Source organism: Diaphorina citri, unplaced genomic scaffold (genome assembly GCF_000475195.1).
Source record: "Diaphorina citri unplaced genomic scaffold, Diaci psyllid genome assembly version 1.1 scaffold808, whole genome shotgun sequence".
NCBI classification, from domain to species: Eukaryota; Metazoa; Arthropoda; class Insecta; order Hemiptera; family Psyllidae; genus Diaphorina; species Diaphorina citri.
The window spans coordinates 108,256-135,262 of NW_007378240.1; the positions used below are offsets into that span (position 1 = coordinate 108,256).

The following is a 27,007-nucleotide window of genomic DNA, read 5'->3' on the forward strand; positions in this document are numbered from 1 at the left end:
CTAGCTCCTCTCACCTATAAGTAAGTAAGTAAGTAAGTAAGTAAGTAAGTAAGTAAGTAAGTAAGGTAAGTATCTCTTTGGCAAAGGATCACCTGAAACTCTGAGACAACGTACTGTACCGATTACCCATCAAAAACGTATATCAATGAGGTAAACATCCAAATAGGGGAGATCATAAAAAAAAAGAAGAAAACCAGCAGAAAAAAAAGTGGATAAAAAACTCGACGCATCATTTACAGACATGTTGACACTTGCCCGATAAAACAAATGACCATTACAACTTAAGTTATGTGTATGAGAGAGAAAGAGAGAGAAAAAGAAAGAGAGAGAGAGGGAGAGAGAGAGAAAGAGAGAGAGAGAGAGAGAGAGAGAGAAAGGAGAGCGTGGTTGCCACTAGCAACAGTATACATCGAGACACCATTAAAACGTTGGAAAGGTAGTTAAACAAATAACACGACCAGTCCCATTGGATACTAATATTGTTACCTCTATGAATTCAATGAAAATATGCCTCTGAGGGGTTTCGAACCGAGGTATGGACATCTCAAGCTATTACGAACCCACTCACTTTGCGTGGATAGTTCGGTAGCGGCTCATTTTTCATAGGGTTGATCATGCGACCGAAATGTAACCCTGGAAGAGTTGATTGAAGGAATGGAAAAGTTAGGAATTGAAAAATTGGGACACAAACTCGTTCAGCCATTGTCAGGCCTTCCCCCTTCAAATCAGTCCAAAATTGGTCTTGGAGTTTTGGGCTTTTACATGCGACCGAAATGTAACCCTGGAAGAGTTGATTGAAGGAATGGAAAAGTTTGGAATGGAAAAATTGGGACACAAACTCGTTCAGCCATTGTCAGGCCTTCCCCCTTCAAATCAGTCCAAAATTGGTCTTGGAGTTTTGGGCTTTTGAGGAAAAAAATTCAAGTTACTTCCAGAGATTGAAGGCCGGATGGGACACATTCCTTTGCTTTCTAATTTTTACCTTCTTGATGTTACGACTAACGTCTTCAACAATTCAAGGGACTTTCAGGTCTTGTCTCGAGCTGGCAGTCTAAATAAAGCTCTACTTCTACTCTTACAACAGCTTTTCTTAAGGTGTGTCCACACATAGTCGACCGGCCGTCGATCGATGTCGACCGAACCGTCCACACAGCCTCGATAATACAGTTTCACCTTGTCGATCGACGGCCGGTCGACTATGTTTGGACGCACCTTTATACAACACAATAACTCGTACTTGTACGGCGTAAACGACCTGGTATTCCAGAGGGCCTCAAAGGAAAGGCTGAAGAGAGCCTCAAAGGAAAAAAAAGCGTACTTGTACAACTGAATATAGCGCACCTTATCCCCAACACACACGGGCCGGTAGAGTGGTATATTCCAAGCCCGGAGTATTCAAGTCACCTCCAGAGATTGAAGGCCGGATGGGACACATTCCTTTGCTTTCTAATTTTTACCTTTTTGATGTTACGACTAACGTCTTCAACAATTCAAGGGACTTTCAGGTCTTGTCTTGAGCTGGCAGTCTAACTAAAGCTCTACTTCTACTCTTACAACAGCTTATCTAAGGTGTGTCCACACATAGCCGACCGGCCGTCCATCAATGACGACTGAACCGTCCACACTGCCTCGATAATACAGTTTCACCTTGTCGATCGACGGCCGGTCGGCTATGTTTGGACGCACCACTATACAACACAATAACTCGTACTTGTACGGCGTAAACGACCTGGTATTCCAGAGGGCCTCAAAGGAAAGGCCGAAGAGAGCCTCAAAGGAAAAAAAGTGTACTTGTACAACTGAATATAGCGCACCTTATCCCCAACACACACGGGCCGGTAGAGTGGTATATTCCAAGCCCGGAGTAATATTATTATTATGAACAATCCGGGGCTCGAATCTCGAACCATATAGTCGGAACTACGAGCAGCAGGTTCATTAGGGCGAAATGGAATAATTGTTTACCTTTCCCCACGATTTGATTTAAACGTTTTGTAATGAATGGGCTTAGCCCGGTACAGTGCCTGGCCAGACTTGGATTTTCTAGCTTTCTAGCTAGTCGTAGTCGTAGGTGTTCTGTAAATTTCAGAGACATAGCAAATCTCTTATGAAAATAAATGGGATCTATATCATACCTACTGAGGGATTCTCTCAGTTGTCGAACTGGAAGTAAATACATTAAAATTTCAAGTTGCAGCAGAAAACCTTACACGACTGAAGATAAAGCTATCACTGGTCGGGCCATTGGCCGCGTCTAACTTGACAGACTTTTCATTTCTATAATTGATTGAGGAACAGAATTCAATTGGCAATCCATAAGTGACCTAAAAATTTAGCAGATAACCAGAATTTCGCGGCGGTATCGGTACCTAGCAGCAGTTTCACACAACTTCCTACCCGGGGCAAACTTTATCCTAAACAGATAAGGTTCGTTCCCGGAACGACTGGCTTTCGGAACGCCTGACTCGGTAGGATGCTAAGACTTCCGTTCTTACAGTTCCCTCTACCAAACCTCTTCTATCCTCCAAGGACCTGATGGGTTAACCGTTAAGGGCTGTGGCTCTAACAGTTAATTGCTTCAAAAATCAAAACAATACTTCCCTTCCAGTCTCATTCATTTTAATTGGGACCAATAATACCTGATGATAGCTATACGATACGGGATGCGGTGATAACTGATAAACAAATGACTCTCCTAAAGCTGTTGCGGTAAACCTAAGGCCAGCCACTCACTACCAGGTAGATCTGACAGATACACCTGCTCAGGTCCGCCTGTCATATCTATATCTGATAGTGTGTGTGCTCATCAGGTAGACCTGACAGGTGGACCTTTTCAGGCGTACCCGTCAGGTCTACTTGATAGTGTGTTTGCTCATCAGGTATCAGGTAGACCTGACAGGCGGACCAGAACAGGTGTACCTGATAGGGTGTGTCCGGCCTAAGGACATGGATTCGGGGACGGAGCGAGGGCTGTTGCCACTTTTCAAGTTTTCTCATCAATCCTGAACAGTAGATAACGGATACTTCGTAAGTTTTGGCAACATTGTATTCTTTGGTTTTCCTTCCCGGCTATTATTTACGTTGTATTTCCGTCGTGGGTCTCAGATATGTAGATGTAAGGTGATAACCAAATGACACGGCCCGTCCATCACACATTAACATCAGGTTACCAGAAATATTTCTAATCTTGATCAGAGAGGTTTCGTTTTCCTTTCTTTCGTACAGGGTGGACGAGCCCTCATACATCTTCTCTGGGGACTGACACAAAAAAGGTGAAATTGTTCCTCTGATGATAGGGTCACACTGTAGATTATCTTGGATCTTGGGTAAAGACATGTCCCATCTTATGCACTCATCATCAGGGAAGATCATAAATAGGGAAGATCATAAAAAAAGAAGAAAACCAACAGAAAAAAAGTGGATAAAAAACTCGACGCATCATTTACAGACATGTTGACACTTGCCCGATAAAACAAATGACCATTACAACTTAAGTTAATTTAAACCCAGGATCAAGGATCCAAACCATTCTACGCGTACAATCAGAACAGTTGTAAGAATTCCAAGTTCATTCAACAAAACCTCTCTGAACTTATGAATGAAAAAGCAAGAGGGGCGTAGTCCAAGGTGTCAATTTTAATAACAGGTTCAACGTTTAGGTTGCTTTTAACAAGTAGTTGCTTCGATGTATTGGAACTTGTGAGATCTTTGCTCTTGTGGGATAAGTTTGGTCGTATAGGATATGTTGAAAGTTGTGAGATATGACCTTTATATTAGATTTGGTGAGTATTATAGGATGTGTCAAAAGTTAAACAACCTTAGTGGTGCAGTTATTAACGCGTAGGACTTTGGATGCGGAGGTCAGTGGTTCGAGTCCATATCAAGTCATAAAATTTATTGGGGAACGGCATTCGTGATACATCGCCCACGTCTTCTGAAATCTATTTACTTAATAAAGTCAATATGAAGTTACTAACTTTCAATCCATTTTTACTTTTTCTTCCATATCCCCCATAAACTGACGAGCCATGTTTTGAATGAAAACAATGAAGGAATAAATATTAGCTTGTAAATCGCTGGTTCGATTAAAGAACATGTACATAGTCACATTGTTTTAGACATTCATACAGTCATGGTACTTTTATTTGACATTCATACGATCATGGTACTTTTGTTTCAGACATTCATACTAAAATCATCTCATCTGTATGCAGACGGCAGAATCGTACATATTATATTCAAAATAGACATGAAAATAATGAAACAATGAGGTTCAACATTTTGACAGCTCATCAGAGCTTGATTTGAGAAGGAGATTTAAGGAAAATCCCCAATAGTGAATGATTATGGGGTTGCAAATTGCAACTTGCAATCAAGGGGGGAGGACTTTTATGAAATGTGAATATGCATTACTACCCGAATATTTGTGTTATTTGACTTTTATTTTGATTCAGTATTCACAAAATTAACTTTTAAAGAAATTTGTCCCTATTTGTAGATTGTAGAGGACTCGTTACACCCAAATTGGGCGGGGGCTCATCTGTGATGATTTCTTGTATTTTTCCAGGTTTTTCATCACTAATGCATAATCCAGCAATACAAATCCACGCTATTTCCTTGATCATGTTAATTTAGTACAAGTTCTTCATGGTAATTCCGTAGAATTCTCCATTTTGATTTTCAGATTGCACGGAGAAGAAAAAGATTTTTATTCACTCGATAAAAATTAACAATGATTCTGATCGCAGTGAACACAAACAAAACTCTTGGCATACATAAACATGGAAACAAGACATTATTTGATAATAACGACAATATCTGTGGTAATAAACGAACATTAATGTCACAGCTATGTACCTATACAGATACACTCGTATGGTAAATAGCAAAATAAAACCAATAAAAAATCATCCTTTTCCTATAGCAGAGACTGTAACTCAGCGCTTCCTAAAACATTGAGGCCAAACTTGAATGGGTTAGAGAACGTCCTCGTCTGCAATGAAAAAGAGATGTTGATTTGCTTGTCCTGTGTTTTTGAGAAACTAGAGCTTTTCAAGGAACAAGGGACTTCAAGACCAAAAGAAATTGGCCTTGGCCATTGTTTATAATGCTGGGTCAGACAGATATGTCATTTTCTCTCAAATGAAAGGATCATTTTCTCTCAAATTTACCTCTAAAAAATAAGGTTAAAGAAGGAATATTAGGAACTGCTGTGCCCGAAAAGGGACCGATCCCAGAACATTTCGGTCCGGTCCAATTAAACAAATCCCCGGAGTGATACGAGATACATATAAGAGATACACAATAGGTGACCCGAATCCTCCGATTATGGGTACTTAAATTGTTTAATAGATTTCGAGTTTAGAGATCTCTGAGTTTAGAGGTCTCTACGGGCCTCCCGATGTCCCATGAATGAAAGGATCATTTTCTCTCAAATTTACCTCTAAAAAACAAGGTTAAAAAAGGAATATTAGGAACTGCTGTGCCCGAAAAGGGACCGATCCCAGAACATTTCGGTCCGGTCCAATTAAACAAATCCCCGGAGTGATACGAGATACATATAAGAGATACACAATAGGTGACCCAAAGGTAAATGTATCCTCCGATTATGGGTACTTAAATTGTTTAATAGATTTCGAGTTTAGAGATCTCTGAGTTTAGAGATCTGAGTTTAGAGGTCTCTACGGGCCTCCCGATGTCCCATGATAAGGGTCCTCGAGATTTATGTGGGACAGAACTGTTTCCTTGTTAAATTAGAGAACGTCCTCGTCTGCAATGAAAAAGAGATGTTGATTTGCTTGTCCTGTGTTTTTGAGAAACTAGAGCTTTTCAAGGAACAAGGGACTTCAAGACCAAAAGAAATTGGCCTTGGCCATTGTTTATGATGCTGGGTCAGACAGATATGTCATTTTCTCTCACATGAAAGGATCATTTTCTCTCAAATTTACCTCTAAAAAATAAGGTTAAAAAAGGAATATTAGGAACTGCTGTGCCCGAAAAGGGACCGATCCCAGAACATTTCGGTCCGGTCCAATTAAACAAATCCCCGGAGTGATACGAGATACATATAAGAGATACACAATAGGTGACCCAAAGGTAAATGTATCCTTCGATTATGGGTACTTAAATTGTTTAATAGATTTCGAGTTTAGAGATCTCTGAGTTTAGAGGTCTCTACGGGCCTCCCGATGTCCCATGATAAGGGTCCTCGAGATTTATGTGGGACAGAACTGTTTCCTTGTTAAGTACCATTGAGCCCATTATTGGTGAGAGGAGAATGTGGTAAGATTTTATTGCTGGTACATAAACATTAAACACAACAGCCTATACTGATAGGGATCTGAAGAAACCTTTAGTTTTTATGGAAACTGCAGAATTGTGTAAATGAGTTTGTGAAATAGAAAGAAAGGGTAAAGACCAGAAGAGTGCATGAAAATCTTAAGGAGAGGGGGAGGGGGAGAGAGAGAGAGAGAGAGAGAGAGAGAGAGAGAGAGAGAGAGAGAGAGAGAGAGAGAGAGCAGAACTGTTTCCTTGTTAAGTACCATTGAGCCCATTATTGGTGAGAGGAGAATGTGGTAAGATTTTATTGCTGGTACATAAACATTAAATACAACAGCCTATGTATGTTTAAACACAACAGCCTAGACTGATAGGGATCTGAAGAAACCTTTAGTTTTTATTGAAACTGCAGAATTGTGTAAATGAGTTTGTGAAATAGAAAGAAAGGGTAAAGGTATGTTTAAACACAACAGCCTATACTGATAGGGATCTGAAGAAACCTTTAGTTTTTATTGAAACTGCAGAATTGTGTAAATGAGTTTGTGAAATAGAAAGAAAGGGTAAAGCACCTACTACACCATGTGACGCAGACCCTTCCCTCTATCATCTACGCCACTGGTCTTGTTAAACTCTGGACAGCGTTGTACTTTTCCATCTGACACGTCAGACTTTATAAACACCTACTACACCATGTGACGTAGACCCTTCCCTCTATCATCTACGCCACTGGTCTTGTTAAACTCTGGACAGCGTTGTACTTTTCCATCTGACACGTCAGACTTTATAAAGAGAGGGGGGGAGAGAGAGAGAGATAGTGAGAGAGAGAGAGAGAGAGAGAGAGAGAGAGAGAGAGAGAGAGAGAGAGAGAGAGAGAGAGAGAGAGAGAGAGAACCAGAAGATTGCATGAGAATCTTAAGGAGAGGGGGGGGGGAGAGGGAGAGAGAGAGAGATGAGACATTATGTAGATTCTCTAAATGCAGGCAACCAAGAGTATTTCATAAGTCAAAACCTCACTGGGCATCCTTCACACCAAAATCAATAATCGCCTCCTTATGGATTTCAACCCAGGACCACTAACAATTTAAACCCAGGATCAAGGATCCAAACCATTTTACGCGTACAATCAGAACGGTTGTAAGAATTCCAAGTTCATTGAACAAAACCTCTCTGAACTTATGAATGAAAAAGTAAGGGGGGCGTAGTCCAAGGTGTCAATTTTAATAACAGGTTCAACGTTTAGGTTGCTTTTAACAAGTAGTTGCCTCGATGTATTGGAAGCTCCTTAAGGATTTAAACCCAGGATCAAGGATCCAAACCATTTTACGCGTACAATCAGAACGGTTGTAAGAATTCCAAGTTCATTCAACAAAACCTCTCTGAACTTATGAATGAAAAAGCAAGGGGGGCGTAGTCCAAGGTGTCAATTTTAATAACAGGTTCAACGTTTAGGTTGCTTTTAACAAGTAGTTGCCTCGATGTATTGGAACTTGTGAGATCTTTGCTCTTGTGGGATAAGTTTGGTCGTATAGGATATGTTGAAAGTTGTGAGATATGACCTTCATATTAGAATTAGCTGGGTATTATAGGACGTGTCAAAAGTTAGCCACCTTTAGTGTTGCAGTTATTAACGCGTAGGACTTTGGATGCGGAGGTTGGTGGTTCGAGTCCATATCAAGTCATAAAATTTATTGGGGAACGGCATTTATGTATGCTTAACACGGTTAAAATTCCTTTTTTAAGGTGTCGAAAGTTCCGAGTTCCATGTTGTTAGTATGCTGTATGGAGAGTCGTTTGCTACAAAAGGATGTGTCTAAGGACTCTAAAGTTGTAAGTTGAGTCTTTATACACCATGTATGCTTAACACGGTTAAAATTCCTTTTTTAAGGTGTCGAAAGTTCCGAGTTTCATGTTGTTAGTATGCTGTATGGAGAGTCGTTTGCTACAAAAGGATGTGTCTAAGGACTCTAAAGTTGTAAGTTGAGTCTTTATACACGCATCACGATATCTACCGTTATAGGTACTACTTGATAGAAACATTCCCACCGCTCTAAGATATTTCTATTTACATTTCTCCTTTATTGAATGAAAATTTCCAACTCGGAACACGTTTCAAACAAATGGCTCTTCTAACCTTTGTCCTAATGCAATCTATTTACATTTCTCCTTTATTGAATGAAAATTTCCAACTCGGAACACGTTTCAAACAAATGGCTCTTCTAACCTTTGTCCTAATGCCAGTTCCCAACCAGACTTCTAATGATTCGTTGAAATGACATTTATGTTGATAGTTATACGATGATAGCTATATGATACGGGATACGGTGATAACTGATAAACAAATGACTCTCCTAAAGCTGTCGTATAGGGCGGTAAACCTATCTATTTACATTTCTCCTTTATTGAATGAAAATTTCCAACTCGGAACACGTTTCAAACAAATGGTTCTTCTAACCTTTGTCCTAATGCCAGTTCCCAACCAGACTTCTAATGATTCGTTGAAATGACATTTATGTTGATAGTTACTTATACGATGATAGCTATATGATACGGGATACGGTGATAACTGATAAACAAATGACTCTCCTAAAGCTGTCGTATAGGGCGGTAAACCTAAGGCCAGCCACTCACTACCAGGTAGATCTGACAGATACACCTGACACCTTATCAGGTCCGCCTGTCATATCTATGTGATAGTGTGTTTGCTCATCAGGTATCAGGTAGACCTGACAGGCGGACCAGAACAGGTGTACCTGATAGTGTGTGTCCGGCCTAAGGACATGGATTCGGGGACGGAGCGAGGGCTGTTGCCACTTTTCAAGTTTTCTCATCAATACTGAACAGTAGATAATGGATACTTCGTAAGTTTTGGCAACATTGTATCCTTTGGTTTTCCTTCCCGGCTATTATTTACGTTGTATTTCCGTCGTGGGTCTCAGATATGTAGATGTAAGGTGATAACCAAATGACACGGCCCGTCCATCACACATTAACATCAGGTTACCAGAAATATTTCTAATCTTGATCAGAGAGGTTTCGTTTTCCTTTCTTTCGTACAGGGTGGACGAGCCCTCATACATCTTCTCTGGGGACTGACACAAAAAAGGTGAAATTGTTCCTCTGATGATAGGGTCACACTGTAGATTATCTTGGATCTTGGGTAAAGACATGTCCCATCTTATGCACTCATCATCTTGTCCCAGATCCCAGAATGAGAACCATCTTCGTTTTGAATCGTTTTTTCTGGTCTTTGGTACTCAGTCACAAAGAAGTGGCGTCAGGAGCTTTCTTCGTTTTTTTTGAGGAAATTCTGTGAAAATATTAGAGAGGAATAGGAATGGGATCCTGTGAAAATATTCTTTGAGATTATCCTTAGATATGGCCTCCTTTCCTAATTAATTCCTTTGGCACCTACTTCATTCTTCCCTCCTAGGAATCAAATGTGCCTCCTGGGATTTACACCATTGTTTCCTTGGCTACCCATCCAATGTACCTTGCTGGTTAACTATACAAACTGAGATTTCCGGAGTGGTTTAGTGCGATTATTACAGGAAGTAAAAGCAATAAATAATTAATATTATTATTGATAGAATATCTTATGAACCCATGAATTATCCAAAATCCTGAACCAAGTTGAAAAAGGTATTAGTATGGAATAAATGATAGAGATGAAAGGATTTGGAGATTATACAAACACTCGTTCTTATAATATAAGATACACGAATGAAACTATTTGTAAGAATATGATAGTAGATACTTCATTCAGGATTAATCAATAATAATAGACCGTTTGGTAATCCCATGGAGGAAATTACCCCTTCAGTAAAAAAAAAAAAAAAAAAAAATTTTGAAAAAACCTATAGAAATGATCAATAGTGGAGATATCACATTCATCTAACTCTAAAATATCATTAGTGGAGATGTCACATTCACTAAACTCTACTTTATTAGTGGAGATGTCACCAGCACCTAATTTTAGTTTTATTAGTGGATGTGTTAAGTGCACCATATCCCCAATATGTAAGTTTACTATTGGATTGATACATCGCCCATGTCTTCTGAAATCTTCTTATATTATAAGAACGTTTACTAATAAAGTCAATATGAAGTTACTAACTTTCAATCCATTTTTACTTTTTCTTCCACATCCTCCATAAACTGACGAGCCATGTTTTGAATGAAAACAATGAAGGAATAAATATTAGCTTGTAAATCGCTGGTCCGAATAAAGAACATGTACATACTTACATTGTTTTTGTTTTAGACATTCATACAGTCATGGTAATTTTATTTGACATTCATACGATCATAGTACTTTTGTTTCAGACATTCATACTAAAATCATCTCATCTGTATGCAGACGGCAGAATAGTACATATTGTATTCAAAATAGACATGAAAATAATGAAACAATGAGGTTCAACATTTTGACAGCTCATCAGAGCTTGATTTGAGAAGGAGATTTAAGGAAAATCCCCAATGGTGAATGATTATCGGGTTGGAAATTGCAACTTGCAATCAAGGGGGGAGGACTTTTATTAAATGTGAATATGCATTATTACCCGAATATTTGTTTTATTTGACTTTTATTTTGATTCAGTATTCACAAAATTAACTTTTAAGGAAATTTGTCCCTATTTGTAGATTGTAGAAGACTCGTTGCACCCAAATTGGGCGGGGGCTCATCTGTGATGATTTCTTGTATTTTTCCAGATTTTTCATCACAAATGCATAATCCAGCAATACAAATCCACGCTATTTCCTTGATCATGTTAATTTAGTACAAGTTCTTCATGGTAATTCCATAGAAAGTAAATAAATTAAAAACAAAGAATGATATATTGGAGTTGTAAACAATAATTATAACTCTCGACCTCTCTCTGGGTTTTCTGGGTTTTAAAACAAATTGAACTTTCAGTGGCAGTGGTAGGAATCGAACCAAGTGACGTAGTTGAATTGATCCAAGCTTAGTCTGAGACTTACCAATCTTACCATGCTAGAGGAAACCCAATAACTTGTGAGCTAATAAGAAAGAGGCTGATTCTCGTCTAAAAGTACTGATTGAAAAGACTTTGTTTGTTAAGTCTTTTCTTTACCTTAGCAGTAAACTACTACGTCAGAATAGCTATCATTCTATGGTGGTCAAATTTACAAATGTTTGAAGGTAAACTTCCACACCTTCCCTGGGATTTGTACCCGCGACGTTCTGATTAGTAGACAAACGTTTGGCAACTGAGCATTCCATAGAATTCTCCATTTTGATTTTCAGATTGCACGGAGAAGATAAAGATTTTTATTCACTCGATAAAAATTAACAATGATTCTGATCGCAGTGAACACAAACAAAACTCTTTGCATACATAAACATGGAAACAAGACATTATTTGATAATAACGACAATATCTGTGGTAATAAACGAACATTAATGTCACAGCTATGTACATCTCGAGCTCACTGCCTTTTGGTACTCGAGACACTAATGAAATTTTTTGTCATTTCAAAAACAGCCTGCACCACTCTGATTGTATGGTTGATGGACCTTTAAGCCAACACCAATGCCTTAAAAAAATAAAATAATAATAACAATAAATAGCTTGACACTCTACACAAGTAGATCTGGCCAGAAGAGCCCGGACCAGGTTAATTAGCATAAGGAACTCTATGGGCACTTCAGGTATGTAAATATGTGCACCAAATGGACATAATTAGAGGTACCTGGATTAAAAGTACTTAACTGCCCTGGCTGGAGAATGTTTAACATGCGGATATGGTTTTATCATCCTATACGGGCTAGTACAGGGGCGATGTTAAGACAGGCCGAGGGGACAAATACAACATTTTTCGCCTATATGTCACCGTAAGAGACTGGCGAGGTTAAACCGTATTTGCAGGTTCAGTTTGAAAATCCCGATATTCACCGGCAAACCAATTTTAGGGTTCACCACTGTTGAGTTTTTGGGGTCCGCTGTTTTTACTGGTCTGTTGCGACGGACGATGTTAAGATAGGCCGAGGGGACAAATACAACATTCTTCGCCTATATGTCACTGGCGAGGTGAAACCTAGGATTTTGCGGTGAACTTTGGGATTTGCAGGTTCAGTTTGAAAATCACCGGCAAACCAATTTTAGGGTTCACCACTGTTGAGTTTTTGGGGTCCGCTGTTTTTACTGGTCTGTTGCGACGGAAAATCTACTTTATGGAAGAGGGAAGTAAAGATTCCCCAGAGTTGAAAAAATTCTACCTACTTCCTTATAAAATAATACGAAGAATTTGAATGTACATAACCATATAATATTCGACTTTCCAATTAAGAAATTTCAATTCAGTGAATTGAGGACACGGTAATTCGTACACATTTCAACACAATTCAATTAGCCACAGGCTTTCCTCGACCCTCTCTCACTCCCAACTGAATTCGCCCCGGGTTTGATACTCTAGTTGGGCATGATTTATATTCCACTTCTCATAAAGCGCACAGAGAGCTTTCAACTACTTCCTTATAAAATAATACGAAGAATTTGAATGTACATAACTATATAATATTCGACTTTCCAATTTAGAAATTTCAATTCAGTGAATTGAGGACACGGTAATTCGTACAAATTTCAACACAATTCAATTAGACACAGGCTTTCCTCGACCCTCTCTGACTCCCAACTGAATTCGCCCCGGGTTTGATACTCTAGTTGGGCATGATTTATATTCCACTTCTCATAAAGCGCACAGAGAGCTTTCAATGTTGTGTGTGTGTGTGTGTGTGTGTTTAGAATCGTGGTTTTTATTTACATACACACACAAGTTTAACTCCTGGGGCATTTAGAGGCGCCATTGAACCAAGAGAATTTGGTTTTTAATATCTTAGAACCGTGGTTTTTATTTACATACACACACAAGTTTAACTCCTGGGGCATTTAGAGGCGCCATTGAACCAAGAGAATTTGGTTTTTAATATCAACCAAGAAGAAGAAGACGAAGAGGAGGAAGAAGAAGAAAAAGAAGAGAAAGAAGGAGAGGAAGAAGAAAAGGAGGAAGAAGTAGTGGGGTTATTAGAATCAGAATATTGGAACACAGAGGTAAGTGAAAAACACACTCAGCTTCGAAGAAGAAGAAGAAAAAGAAGAGAAAGAAGAAGAAAAAGAAGAGGAAGAAGAAAAGGAGGAAGAAGTAGTGGGGTTATTAGAATCAGAATATTGGAACACAGAGGTAAGTGAAAAACACACTCAGCTTAAAGAAGAGGACGAAGAAGAAAAAGAAGAGGAAGAAGAGGAAGAAAAAGGAGAGGATGATGATGATGAAGAAGAGGAAGAAGAAGAAGAAGAAGAAGAAGAAGAAGAAGAAGAAGAAGAAGAAGAAGAAGAAGAAGAAGAAGAAGAAGTAGGGGGGTTATTAGAATCAGAATATTGGAACACAGAGGTAAGTGAAAAACACACTCAGCTTGTTTGTGTGAGTGGATGCAATGGTATTTTATTAATGAAATATTTAAATTAACCGTCATGTTATCCATGTCCCAGGAGTTAGAATGTAGATGTATGTTGGATAGATGGTTTGAGCAGTGAAGGAGGACGTATATAGGGAATGAGGTGTGTCGACAGGATTTTGTAATGCCAACATTGGCAACCAATAGTTTTCTGTTTAACTTTAAATAATGAGCCAAGTTCTGTTTAGAAATTTTATTTCGGGCAAACTTTCTTGACTTAGCGGGCTGGAGTGCTACCGAGCTCCTTAATTTCGTTGAATAAACGATGTGAGTTCTCAGTTTTAATGTTTGTTTTACCATAATTCCCTAATGGATAGTTCCCGATTTTGATTAAATTTAGTGGAGATGTTGAACGCACGGGGGAAATTTGATCATTAAATTGTGATCAGGTGAATTTACTGCCAAGGTTTTTCTACAGAAAACATTCGATCCCCTCAAAATGTCTATAGTCTATTTCTACACCTACTACACCATGTGACGTATCATCTACACCACTGGTCTTGTTAAACTCTGGACAGCGTTGTACTTTGCCATCTGACACGTCAGACTTTATAAAACCACACCAAATTGATGGTAATTGATAACTAACTAGCTTTTATCCACTGACGCCACGAGTATAGCCATTGGTCACTACATCTTGGGCTTTGCCAATTTCCTTCATCAAACTCATTAAGACTGTAAAAATGACCTGCAAGGACTTTATAAAACCACACCAAATTGATGGTAATTGATAACTAACTAGCTTTTATCCACTGATGCCACGAGTATAGCCATTGGTCACTACATCTTGGGCTTTGCCAATTTCCTTCATCAAACTCATTAAGACTGTAAAAATGACTTGCAAGACCGACTGCTCAAAGCAAGGGGATTTTAAAATCAAGCAGATTCTAAAATCTTGGAAAGGAACACCTACATTGCATTTTATTACCTTTGCACGTACCTACTCGTAAAGTCCCCCCCCCCAGTGCGAGATTGCCATAGATTGGACATATCTTTAGACGTACGAAATCAATGTGATAGTAAGGCAAAAACAATTCAGTAAGGTGTCCCTAAAAAAAGCGCCTTGCCAAAATTCAGCACAGCTACTGATATTGACAGGAGTTACCACACGATAAATTTCTCCACCTCACCTTCCTTAGTGTAAAAATAAAAATTAAAAACCCCAGAACTGCTCAACTTGTGGTTAATGGGGCCACCCCGTTTAGGCCCGCCCATCGCCCGGGGGCCCGCGGTCACGGGGAATATTTACGACATTTCTAATGGCCCTCCTATTTATACATATACCGAGAGGCGAAGACCTCGCTGAAAGCTCCTCTGTGATTAATTGGATTTCAGTCGGATATTTGTTGTTGGTTTTGTACAATCTTCGAGATTTGTATGAGAAGAATTCAGGCAAGGGGACCAAAGATAGATTTGCTGATTCCAGCGAGTACCGAGAGGCGAAGACCTCGCTGAAAGCTCCTCTGTGATTAATTGGATTTCAGTCGGATATTTTTTGTTGTTGGTTTTGTACAATCTTCGAGATTTGTATGAGAAGAATTCAGGCAAGGGGACCAAAGATAGATTTGCTGATTCCAGCGAGTCTTCGAGATTTGTATGAGAAGAATTCAGGCAAGGGGACCAAAGATAGATTTGCTGATTCCAGCGAGTTTGATAAAGGGAACTGTAACTGCTAAGGACTTATCGTCCCGAAATCGAAGAGAGAAGGAAGACAGGATAGGAGAAAGCCAGCCGTTCCGAGAACCAACATTATCCGTTGAGGATAAAATCCGCCCCGGGTGGGAATCGAATCCGAGGCCTAGCGTCTACAAGGCAAACGCGCTACCAACCAAGCTAACTAGGCTGGCACCAGCGGGCTTTGCTATTGGTCATAAATTGGTCCCTTCATGCTGAGTTGTGCCAATTTCATTATCTAATGGATTTTGCTTGAAGTGGCAAGCTGGCAGGGTTCTCTTGAAGGAGCTCGTCCTCCCAACCACAAATCTTTTCTCTCAAGCTGGTTAATAGTTTAGGATCTGGGAGATCCGAGTGGATTTCTAAGGACAATTCAGTTTCATAAAATATCCTACTCGTCGCGTCGTGAAGTCAGTCCAAACTAGTCCGAAGGCGGCCTAGCGCTTACAAGGCAAACGCGCTACCAACCAAGCTAACTAGGCTGGCACCAGCGGGCTTTGCTATTGGTCCCTTCATGCTGAGTTGTGCCAATTTCATTATCTAATGGATTTTGCTTGAAGTGGCAAGCTGACAGGGTTCTCTTGAAGGAGCTCGTCCACCCAACCACAAATCTTTTCTGTCAAGCTGGTTAATAGTTTAGGATCTGCGAGATCCGAGTGGATTTCTAAGGACAATTCAGTTTCATAAAATATCCTACTCGTCGCGTCGTGAAGTCAGTCCAAACTAGTCCGAAGGACCCAACCACAAATCTTTTCTCTCAAGCTGGTTAATAGTTTAGGATCTGCGAGATCGGAGTGGATTTCTAGGACAATTCAGTTTCATAAAATATCCTACTCGTCGCGTCGTGAAGTCAGTCCAAACTAGTCCGAAGGTCTAAGTACCAAACCAAACGACACCTTATCCTGGGAGTAACATTTCCTAACTCTGGTCCACCTTCTCATATTTTAATCTCCCAGCTTTCATCGGAACCTCTACTCTCAAAATATTTCCCGTAATTTTTCCTAACTCTGGTTCACCTTCTCATATTTTAATCTCCCAGCTTTCATCGGAACCTCTACTCTCAAAATATTTCCCGTAATTTATCATATTTCGAGCGTTTCTTATTTATGAGCTTCTCTCCTGAAAGTTGGTTTTCTAATCGATATGTTTCTCGAAAAAAACAAACAACGAGAACATCCGTAGAAATTGATAATAATCCGTGTAACCTAAGCTCGAATCACTGATTGCTAAGTTGCTAACACATAAGTAATCTATACACAGGCAGGTATTTCTTAAGTCTTAGGTCTCGCGGCTGTAGAGGAAATAAGGAGATGGCTATCTCAGGTTTATTCAGTTTCGGCTGCCCTATGTTTCCAAGCAAAACAGCTATAGGTTGGATGTTTGGCTCAAACTTGAGCTTATTAAAAATCTATCCGTCACGGATACGTTAAGACAAATTACTCCAAGCACATTTATCCGTCATGTATACGTTCCGCCACTTTCCGCCGTCTAAGCTTGCAAAATCAATCAAAAATCAAATCATGAATCTTTGTGGTAAAGCAGAGAGCTTTTTCACAACTTTGTGGGTACCACAGTATTTTAAGTCTTTCATTTACTCAATCATCATATTTATTATCGCTCGGCTCTTCGACTTGTAATGCCGCCACTGGTCGCTACTTGATTAGAGTAGCTACTCAATTGTCCTCACGAGGCTAGACAGATACACCTGATCAGGTCCGCCTGTCATATGTATCTATCTGATAGTGTGTGTGCTCATCAGGTAGACCTGACAGGTGGACCTTTTCAGGCGTACCTGTCAGGTCTACTTGATAGTGTGTTTGCTCATCAGGTATGAGGTAGACCTGACAGGCGGACCAGAACAGGTGTACCTGATAGTGTGTGTCCGGCCTAAGGACATGGATTCGGGGACGGAGCGAGGGCTGTTGCCACTTTTCAAGTTTTCTCATCAATACTGAACAGTAGATAATGGATACTTCGTAAGTTTTGGCAACATTGTATCCTTTGGTTTTCCTTCCCGGCTATTATTTACGTTGTATTTCCGTCGTGGGTCTCAGATATGTAGATGTAAGGTGATAACCAAATGACACGGCCCGTCCATCACACATTAACATCAGGTTACCAGAAATATTTCTAATCTTGATCAGAGAGGTTTCGTTTTCCTTTCTTTCGTACAGGGTGGACGAGCCCTAATACATCTTCTCTGGGGACTGACACAAAAAAAGTGAAATTGTTCCTCTGATGATAGGGTCACACTGTAGATTATCTTGGATCTTGGGTAAAGACATGTCCCATCTTATGCACTCATCATCTTGTCCCAGATCCCAGAATGAGAACTATCTTCGTTTTGAATCGTTTTTTCTGGTCTTTGGTACTCAGTCACAAAGAAGTGGCGTCAGGAGCTTTCTTCGTTTTTTTTTCTTTTTTTTTTTGAGGAAATTCTGTGGAAATATTAGAGAGGAATGGCATTCTTTGAGATTATCCTTAGATATGGCCTCCTTTCCTAATTAATTCCTTTGGCACCTACTTCATTCTTCCCTCTTAGAAATCAAATGTGCCTCCTGGGATTTAGACCATTGTTTCCTTGGCTAATACCCATCCAATGTACCTTGCTGGTTAACTACAAACTGAGATTTTCGGAGTGGTTTAGTGCGATTATTACAGGAAGTAAAAGCAATAAATAATTAATATTATTAGTGATAGAATATCTTATGAACCCATGAATTATCCAAAATCCTGAACCAAGTTAAAATAGGTATTAGTATGGAATAAATGATAGAGGAGATAAAAGGATTTGGAGATTATACAAACATAAACGAATGAAACTATTTGTAAGAATATATAGTAGTAGGTACTCCATTCAGGATTAATCAATAATAATATAATACTCGTAGACCGTTGATAATTCCATAGAGGAAATTAACCCTTAAAAAAAGTCTTGAAAAGAGGAAATGAAGATCTGGGTTTTCGATTTCATATTTCTAGTGAAGGAACTTGAGCTTAAGTTAGAAGAAATAAAGTGAAGGAAGATGAAGGTTCTCTTAAAAAGTAACTCAGTAAAAATTGACTCATAGCTCCATATCAATTTCTAGTTTTCTAGTAAAGGAACTTGAGCAAAAATGGAATAAATGAGGTGAAGAAGAAACTACTCTTCAAAGGTCGCTCAGTAGGTAAGTTTCTACTGTAGCTTGTACCTCCTGAGTTCACTAAAAAAGTTCACTATATCTACTCCTTGGTTAATCAATACATCCAATAAGCTATTAATTACTATCAATATAAATAAATTAAAAACGAAGAATGATATATTGGAGTTGTAAACAATAATTATAACTCTCGACCTCTCTCTGGGTTTTAAAACAAATTGAACTTTCAGTGGCAGTGGTAGGAGTCGAACCAAGTGACGTAGAATTGATCCAAGCTTAGTCTGAGACTTACCAATCTTACCACGCTAGAGGAAACCCAATAACTTGTGAGCTAATAAGAAAGAGGCTGATTCTAGTCTAAAAGTACTGATTGAAAAGACTTTGTTAAGTCTTTTCTTTACCTTAGCAGTAAACTACCACGTCAAAATAGCTATCATTCTATGGTGGTCAAATTAACAAATGTTTGAAGGTAAACTTCCACACCTTCCCTGGGATTTGTACCCGCGACGTTCTGATTAGTAGACAAACGTTTGGCAACTGAGCTACCAAAGTTAGCCTCTCGAGCTCACTGCCTTTTGGTACTCGAGACACTATAATGAAATTGTTTGTCATTTCAAAAACAGCCTGCACCACTCTGATTGTATGGTTGATGGACCTTTAGGCCAACACCAATGCCTTAAAGAAATAAAATAATAATAACAATAAACAGCTTGACACTCTACACAAGTAGATCTGGCCAGAAGGGCCCGGACCAGGTTAATTAGCATAAGGAACTCTATGGGCACTTCAGGTATGTAAATATGTGCACCAAATGGACATAATTAGAGGTACCTGGATTAAAAGTACTTAACTGCCCTGGCTGGAGAATGTTTAACATGCGGATATGGTTTTATCATCCTATACGGGCTAGTACAGGGGCGATGTTAAGATAGGCCGAGGGGAGAAATAAACTTTCTTCGCCTATATGTCACCGTAAGAGACTGGCGAGGTGAAACCTAGGATTTTGCGGTGAACTTTGGGATTTGCAGGTTCAGTTTGAAAATCCCGATATTAATCCCGATATTCACCGGCAAACCAATTTTAGGGTTCACCACTGTTGAGTTTTTGGGGTCCGCTGTTTTTACTGGTCTGTTGCGACGGAAAATCTACTTTATGGAAGAGGGAAGTAAAGATTCCCCAGAGTCGAAAAAATTCTACTCCCTTATAAAATAATACGAAGAATTTGAATGTACATAACTATGTAATATTCGACTTTTTTAATTTAGAAATTTCAATGGAGCAGTTGCAAATGGGTAAAAATTATAAATAAATGGTCGATTCCTATGTAAAAAGTTGGGAAAAATCTGACTATCTTCTTTTTATTTTTACTTAAGTCTAAAATAAAAGCACTCCATTTCTACCACCCCGAGTACTAAAAATCCAGGCCTGCTTTCCTATTAAAACAATAAAATATGACTATTAAGTTTGTACATATTGTTTACATTTTTCAACACACGCGCCATTTCCATGACCCCTATAACTTGGAGGTCAATACGTGGTTGTCATACTGGCCTTCCACTAAGGAGACCCAGGTTCAAATCCTAGCCTCCTCTTAAACGTCTTAGAGGTCAGTCAAAAAGGAATAAAGGAAAACTTGTTAATCACAATGAAGTAGGATAGGAAAGCACCCATAATTTGACAGTAGGTTAATCGAGAGGTGACGAACAAAGAGTGAACCGAATTTAACGTCGAATGAAGCCGTGTAGGCAGTAAGTACCCAAGTATTAATTTAACAAATAAATTAAGATACAGTTCTACAATCAGTACATCCAAATCCAAACATTACATTTCCATAACAAAAGTTCTCATGACATCCAGACTTGCTATGGCTAGACACAGACATACTATAAGGGGGAGACATGCAAGAGATTCATGTTAGCACAAATGTTCCGGGGGCCCCCCTACTAGGCCTTGGAGCATAGGCCCCATGGGGGCAGATTTTTGTGGTATTGTTGGTTATTGTTTTAACATGGACATTGGGGTTAGAATTTGTTTTCCGAGCTTCAGGTGGCACTCCCACGTGACCCGGTATTAACCCTGGTCTGTTCTATGGAACAGCCTCGGAATGTTACCCTGAAACAGTTTGCCTTAAAACGGAATCCAAGGAGCAATAAAATTCTCAGTTAACTACAAATTCCCTTAAATTCTTTAGAATTCAAAGACTGTTCTTTAAAATTACTGTTCATCAATGCGTTAAAATATAAAACCGTTCTTATGTAATCTAGAATCGACTCTTTTGAAACAAAGGAGACACATTTTTGAAGAGGCCAAAAGCCCATAGTCATACCCAAGGGCAGGGGGCAAATACGAATCTCCTTCTCAATAACACTAAAAAAGTAACTAAGTACCTCCGTCCCAGTGATCCCAACTGAAGGCAAAAGTATATGAGATAGAGAACACATTCCCAATGGGGTTAATTCGATATTAATAAAATTATTACCATGTCTGTCCTACTGTACTGGAGTAATAATGGCCATTATATCTACATTACACTTGGCACGAATCTGTATTTGGTTTACATATGACATTAATAATCTGGAGTGATGGACATTTATAACAATGTTATTGTTTGATGTCAACCAGATGGGTTGGCTCATTACCAAATAATGGTGTGAGACAAAAACCATATAAAACCATTAGGTTTCAATGGAACTTTCGCATCTCAAACATTTTATTATTATTATTTTATTTTTTTTTTTAATAGCGGACATTAGTAAAACTGTTCTAATACCGGAAAGATTAGACTTGAAAAAAAAGCTCACACCTCAGGGCCAATTTTGGCAAACAGCATTTTATTGAAGAAACTTCCCACAATTTTTTATTTAGATACAGTTAAAAGGAACTACTTAGTACCTACCCACCCTGTATATCCTCAATAAGATATTGTTCCTGAATACTGTTGATTTACAATTTTCGTTGTGGCAAAAAAAAAAAAAAAAAAAACTCAATGGTTAATTGCTGAGTTTTAGTGACAAGATAATTGTTACGGCACAACATAAATAACATAAATTATGCCCGGAATAAAGATGGACAGGTGATTGAGTAGAACTGAACCGGGCCAGGGGCTGAATTATGAGGGTTTGCCCCGGGCAATACATGAGTTATATCACTTTTAGGATTAAGGATTACAGGACTCTCTTATACGCAGGAAGACAGGACAAAAAGTAAAAGTGGAAAATAGGGGGACTCTTTTATAGAGTTTCCTTTTGATACAGAAAGACGACAGTAAAAGAACTAATGGAAAATTGGGATTTCGTCTCGTGTGAACTGTCGAAAAACCTGAACAACTTCTGATTCTATATGTTATCTCCCTCATCAGGTGGGCGAGAAAAAAACATTTGGATTTCTGTGGTCGATACCAAATTTCTCTCAGAGATCTATTTTACATGTAGGTATCAGAAAAGTACAGGTTCAAGGCCAACTTTGAAACTTGACGAAATTCCATAGTTCCGCATTAAATGTACCCAAAAAGTAAAGACAACCTGTGAAAATACTACTTTTCTACCTTAATTAGTTTTCGAGATATTTGAATGTTCCATTTATTTTTGGTTAAGTGCCAGTGGGTATAAAGGGCCTTTCCATTCAAGTTTATTTGAAAACTATACCTTGGTTATCTTGTTTGTTTGTTAGTTAGATTGTTTGTTTTTTTGTTTATCCTACTGAAATAGGACCGTGAAAACGTACGAGCAACCTGCTACCGAGTTAGCAAAGTACCATAGCTCCTCGCCTGATGGTCTCACGAGACAGATGTACGTTTGGATAAATGTTTGCTCAGTGAGTAGCTTAACTTTGCGTGCCCAGCCAATCATCAAGACGTGTTGAGAGGTCCCATCATTAATATCTTCACCAGGTCGAGTTGGTTTAAGTTATACCCTCCACCTATCTTATTCAAGTTTTGGGTTAGTTATATTTTGATCCAATAATGTTCTCTTCCTAATACAGGGTATCTTGTTCAAGTTTCAAGTTTTGGGTTATATTTTGATCCAATAATGTTCTCTTCAATACAGGGTGTACAGTAGATACACACCAACCCCAGTGGTGTAGTGGTTGTTGTTGTTGTTGTTGTTGTTGTTGTTGTTGTTGTTGTTGTTGTTCTTTAACGTCTCTATCCATTCATGCTGTCTCCAAGTTAAGGAACTCCGCCAGTGGTTACTGTTGTTGTAGTGGCTTCAGCTGTAGCCCAATGGTGATGGCAGAATAAAGAAAAGATATCTTTTTATCTGCCATACACCGGGCTGATCCATGGTCAATTGGTTTGTCTTGAACCGTAGTCAACTTAAAGTTTAAGCCTGTCTTAAGTTAAATTTAGCCAATCGGAAATCAGTTTAAGTTAATCAAAGTTTAATCTCAGATTGTGGTCCCAAGCATAAGGATAAAATGGACACCATCCTGGGAGAAACATTTCCTAACTCTGGTCCACCTTCTCATATTTTAATCTCCCAGCTTTCATCGGAACCTCTACTCTCAAAATATTTCCCGTAATTTATCATATTTCGAGCGTTTCTTATTTATGAGCTTCTCTCCTGAAAGTTGTTTTTCTAATCGATATGTTTCTCGAAAAAAACAAACAACGAGAAACAACCGTAGAAATTGATAATAATCCGTGTAACCTAAGCTCGAATCACTGATTGCTAAATTGCTAACACATAAGTAATACACAGGCAGGTATTTCTTAAGACTTAGGTCTCGTGGCTGTAGAGGAAATAAATAAGGACTGCAAGGAGATGGCTATCTCAGGTTTATTCAGTTTCGGCTGCCCTATGTTTCCAAGCAAAACAGCTATAGGTTGGATATTTGGCTCAAACTTGAGCTTATTGAAAATCTATCCGTCACGTACGTTAAGACAAATTACTCCAAGCACATTTATTCGTCATGAATACGTTCCGCCACTTTCCGCCGTCTAAGTTTGTTCCATATTACAAAATCAATCAAAAATCAAATCATGAATCTTTGTGGTAAAGCAGAGAGCTTTTTCACAACATTGTGGGTACCACAGTATTACAAGTCTTTCATTTACTCAATCATCATATTTATTATCGCTCGGCTCTTCGACTTGTAATGCCGCCACTGGTCGCTACTCGATTAAAGTAGCTACTCAATTGTCCTCACGAGACTGAGTGCACCCCGAACTCCAAGCACAGAGCCGAAAAAAACCTCGGCTCCGCCGGGAATCGAACCCGGACCTCCTGCGTGCAAGCCTAGTGTGATACCACTCGGCCACGGAGGTTGCTAACCTTGTTCCATATTACTTTACATTGGATATTGGATCAAATGCACGACCACACATTTTTTCAGCAATGGACACCAAGGGGAGTTTGTGATGGTTTTAGGAAATCAATTTCCAATACTTGGTGGCGCCTAGAAAGAAATCTTGGTACATCTTCGTGCAAAGGGTTATACGAGTACTCGTATCTACATACCTACCTAGCTTTAGAAGATGGAAACCACCCTCGTGATATAAAGCTTCGGTGGCGTAGTGGTCAAAGCGCTCGCCTGGTAAAAGGCAGACCGCGAGTTCAATACCAGGCAAGGCATGTAATAACACGATGTGCCTCAAGTGTTTAAATGCGCGGTCTATCCGACCAGCTTAGACCCCACCTCACTGTGGACAGATCCCGTAGTGGCAACCTACCTCAACCTAGAGACTGCTTGATGTGGCAAGCGTTAACAACAGCAATCTATGCTTAGGTACAACAAATTTCTGACTCACCTGGCTGCCTCGTTATACGCCCAGGCTCCGTGCTTGTTGGACAAAATATTCGACACCTTGTCCAGGATTCGACCCGCGGTCGCCTAGGGACTGCTTGATGTGGCAAGCGTTAACAACAACAATCTATGCTTAGGTACAACAAATTTCCGACTCACCTGGCTGCCTCGTTATACGCCCAGGCTCCGTGCTTGTTGGACAAAATATTCGACACCTTGTCCAGGATTCGACCCGCGGTCCCCTGATCCCTACGCCTAGCGGCTGATATCAGATGATCACACAGTCTCTCCTCGTCCCTTCTCTCTTGTAGCGTTTGGGCACAGTGCGACTTAAAACAAGGAATAGACAATTAATGAATGAGGAAGATGAATGCAAACTTTGAGATACTCAATTAATGTTAATCAACCTTGCTGGAGTGGGAAAAGGTAAAGAAGAGCCTTACTGGGGGGGGCCTTGAACAGGGAATGCACCAGCTTAGTCTGGCTGGGGGACTTTCCTCTCTTGTAGCGTTTGGGCACAGTGTGACTTAAAACAAGGAATAGACAATTAATAAATGAGGAAGATGAATGCAAACTTTGAGATACTCAATTAATGAAGTTAATCAACCTTGCTGGAGTGGGAAAAGGTAAAGAAGAGCCTTACTGGGGGGGCCTTGAACAGGGAATGCACCAGCTTAGTCTGGCTGGGGGACTTTGAACAGGGAGTATAAAAGCCTGAAATTTCCTTTGCTAATTAATCAACCTTGCTGGAGTGGGAAAAAGTAAAGAAGAACCTTACTGGGGGGCCTTGAACAGGGAATGCACCAGCTTAGTCTGGCTGGGGGACTTTGAACAGGGAGTATAAAAGCCTGAAATTTCCTTTGCTAAAAGTTCAGTGCGAAGAGCACTCGTAAAATTTGTAGCCAAAACTAATTGTCAGGCCTAAGCATTTACCCTAGGACTGATTGAGAGGCTGACGAAAACGCCGACCCCAAACACGGCAAAAGGTGAAGAAAAAGAGGAACCATTTTATTTTTGATTAAAGGGGTAAGAAAAAAAAGAGGTTTGACAGAGGGAACTGTAACCGCTAAGGTCTTATCGTCCCAAAAGCGAAAAGAGAAGGAAGACATGATAAGAGAAAGACAACCGTTCCGAGAACGAACCTCATCCGTTCTCTGAACCACTAGTCTGTTAAATTTTTGATTAAAGGGGTAAGAAAAAAAAAGAGGTTTGACAGAGGGAACTGTAACCGCTAAGGTCTTATCGTCCCGAAAGCGAAAAGAGAAGGAAGACATGATAAGAGAAAGACAACCGTTCCGAGAACGAACCTCATCCGTTCTCTGAACCACTAGTCTGTTATATTACCTCGAACTCAGCATGTTTCAATACATCATCTGCTCGCATTCGGTTCAGTATAAATTCAGCTTCATTAGCAACTCGCACGACCGTTCTCTGAACCACTAGTCTATTATATTACCTCGAACTCAGCATGTTTCAATACATCATCTGCTCGCATTCGGTTCAGTATAAATTCAGCTTCATTAGCAACTCGCACGATGTGATCCTTCATGGCGTGAGACAGGAGTCTGAAAATAATGGCATAGATAGATTGTTAATTAGAAGTAGTTATTTTTCCTGCTCTATGACTTTGAAACATCACCCAAGTAAGCGCAACTGATCTATTACATTACTCACCTTCCCTCATTGATGAGCTCTATGAAGGCAAGACCCGCATGTTTCTGCAGTGAAGTTTGCCATTCTTGAGAGCACAGCAACATGACAAGTTCCACTACTGATTGGGACTGTTTGAATGTGACCAACCCTTTGCCTTCCAGTAGCAACTCTTGACCGTGAGTACCCACCTGGAAAAGAGGAAATAAAATTTTAGAACCATAAAGTTTTTTTTTCTCCCTCCCATGTAGTGCCAGGTCCAGAGTACGAAATGGGACAAAAAACTAGCAACTAGCTCCCAACTTTTTGCACTATGCATTTTTTTTTTATCCATTTAACCTCAAGGGACTCTAGTTTAACTACGAGAACACACATTTCCCCTCTCCCCTTGCTCCTAAAGGAGAGGAGGGGACTCTATTTAATTATTGACCGAGGAGGGGGAGGGGGGGAGGGGACTGTCACCACGGAGATCTCGCCGCGAGGTTTCTCGCCCCGATGTAAACCACTCGGGTCACCTGATGAAACACAAAGCGGATTAGTACTGAAGATTGAAAGGCATCTTCAAAATGGTTCAAAAAAGTACTTTCTCTATCACCTAATCCTTACATCTTTATTATTACACTGAGAAAAAACTAGGGTACTTCCGGCACCCAATTGAGGGAATGGGTTCCGGAACTGTAATACGGAACTCTATATCAGGAAGCTTGACACTTTACTATAGCATTCCAACAACGTAAATCAGGGGAAATAACCCAATAATAGAGTTCTTACAACCTAACTTGTGGCACCCGATCACTATTTTTTTCTTTAGTGTATGTGTGATCAAATTCTCAAATACCTAAATGATGATAAAATTCCATGCCACGGTTGGGATGGAACCCAGGATAGTTCTTAAACCACTACGCCACGGAGGCTGACACTGTTAATACTCGTAGTCCTACTTGAAAACTAATAAATGTAAATGCAGTTTGTGTTATTATATCACAACTTTGGTACTCACTGCAGCATTGTAGGATTTTTTCCAATATCTCAATAATCCCAACAT

At 39.6% G+C, this 27,007-nt stretch overlaps 1 protein-coding gene across 1 annotated transcript; it reads right to left on the reverse strand.

Moving 5' to 3' along the window:
• Positions 1-24,466: 24,466 nt before the first annotated feature.
• Positions 24,467-26,477, reverse strand: LOC103512200 (neurobeachin-like; the record flags this gene model as incomplete). Its single annotated transcript, XM_026825749.1, has 4 exons — positions 24,467-24,641; positions 25,769-25,877; positions 25,987-26,153; positions 26,419-26,477. Coding segments are annotated over 4 exons (509 nt in total), but the record flags the coding sequence as incomplete, so codon positions are not given.
• Between the last annotated feature and the right edge of the window lie 530 nt (positions 26,478-27,007).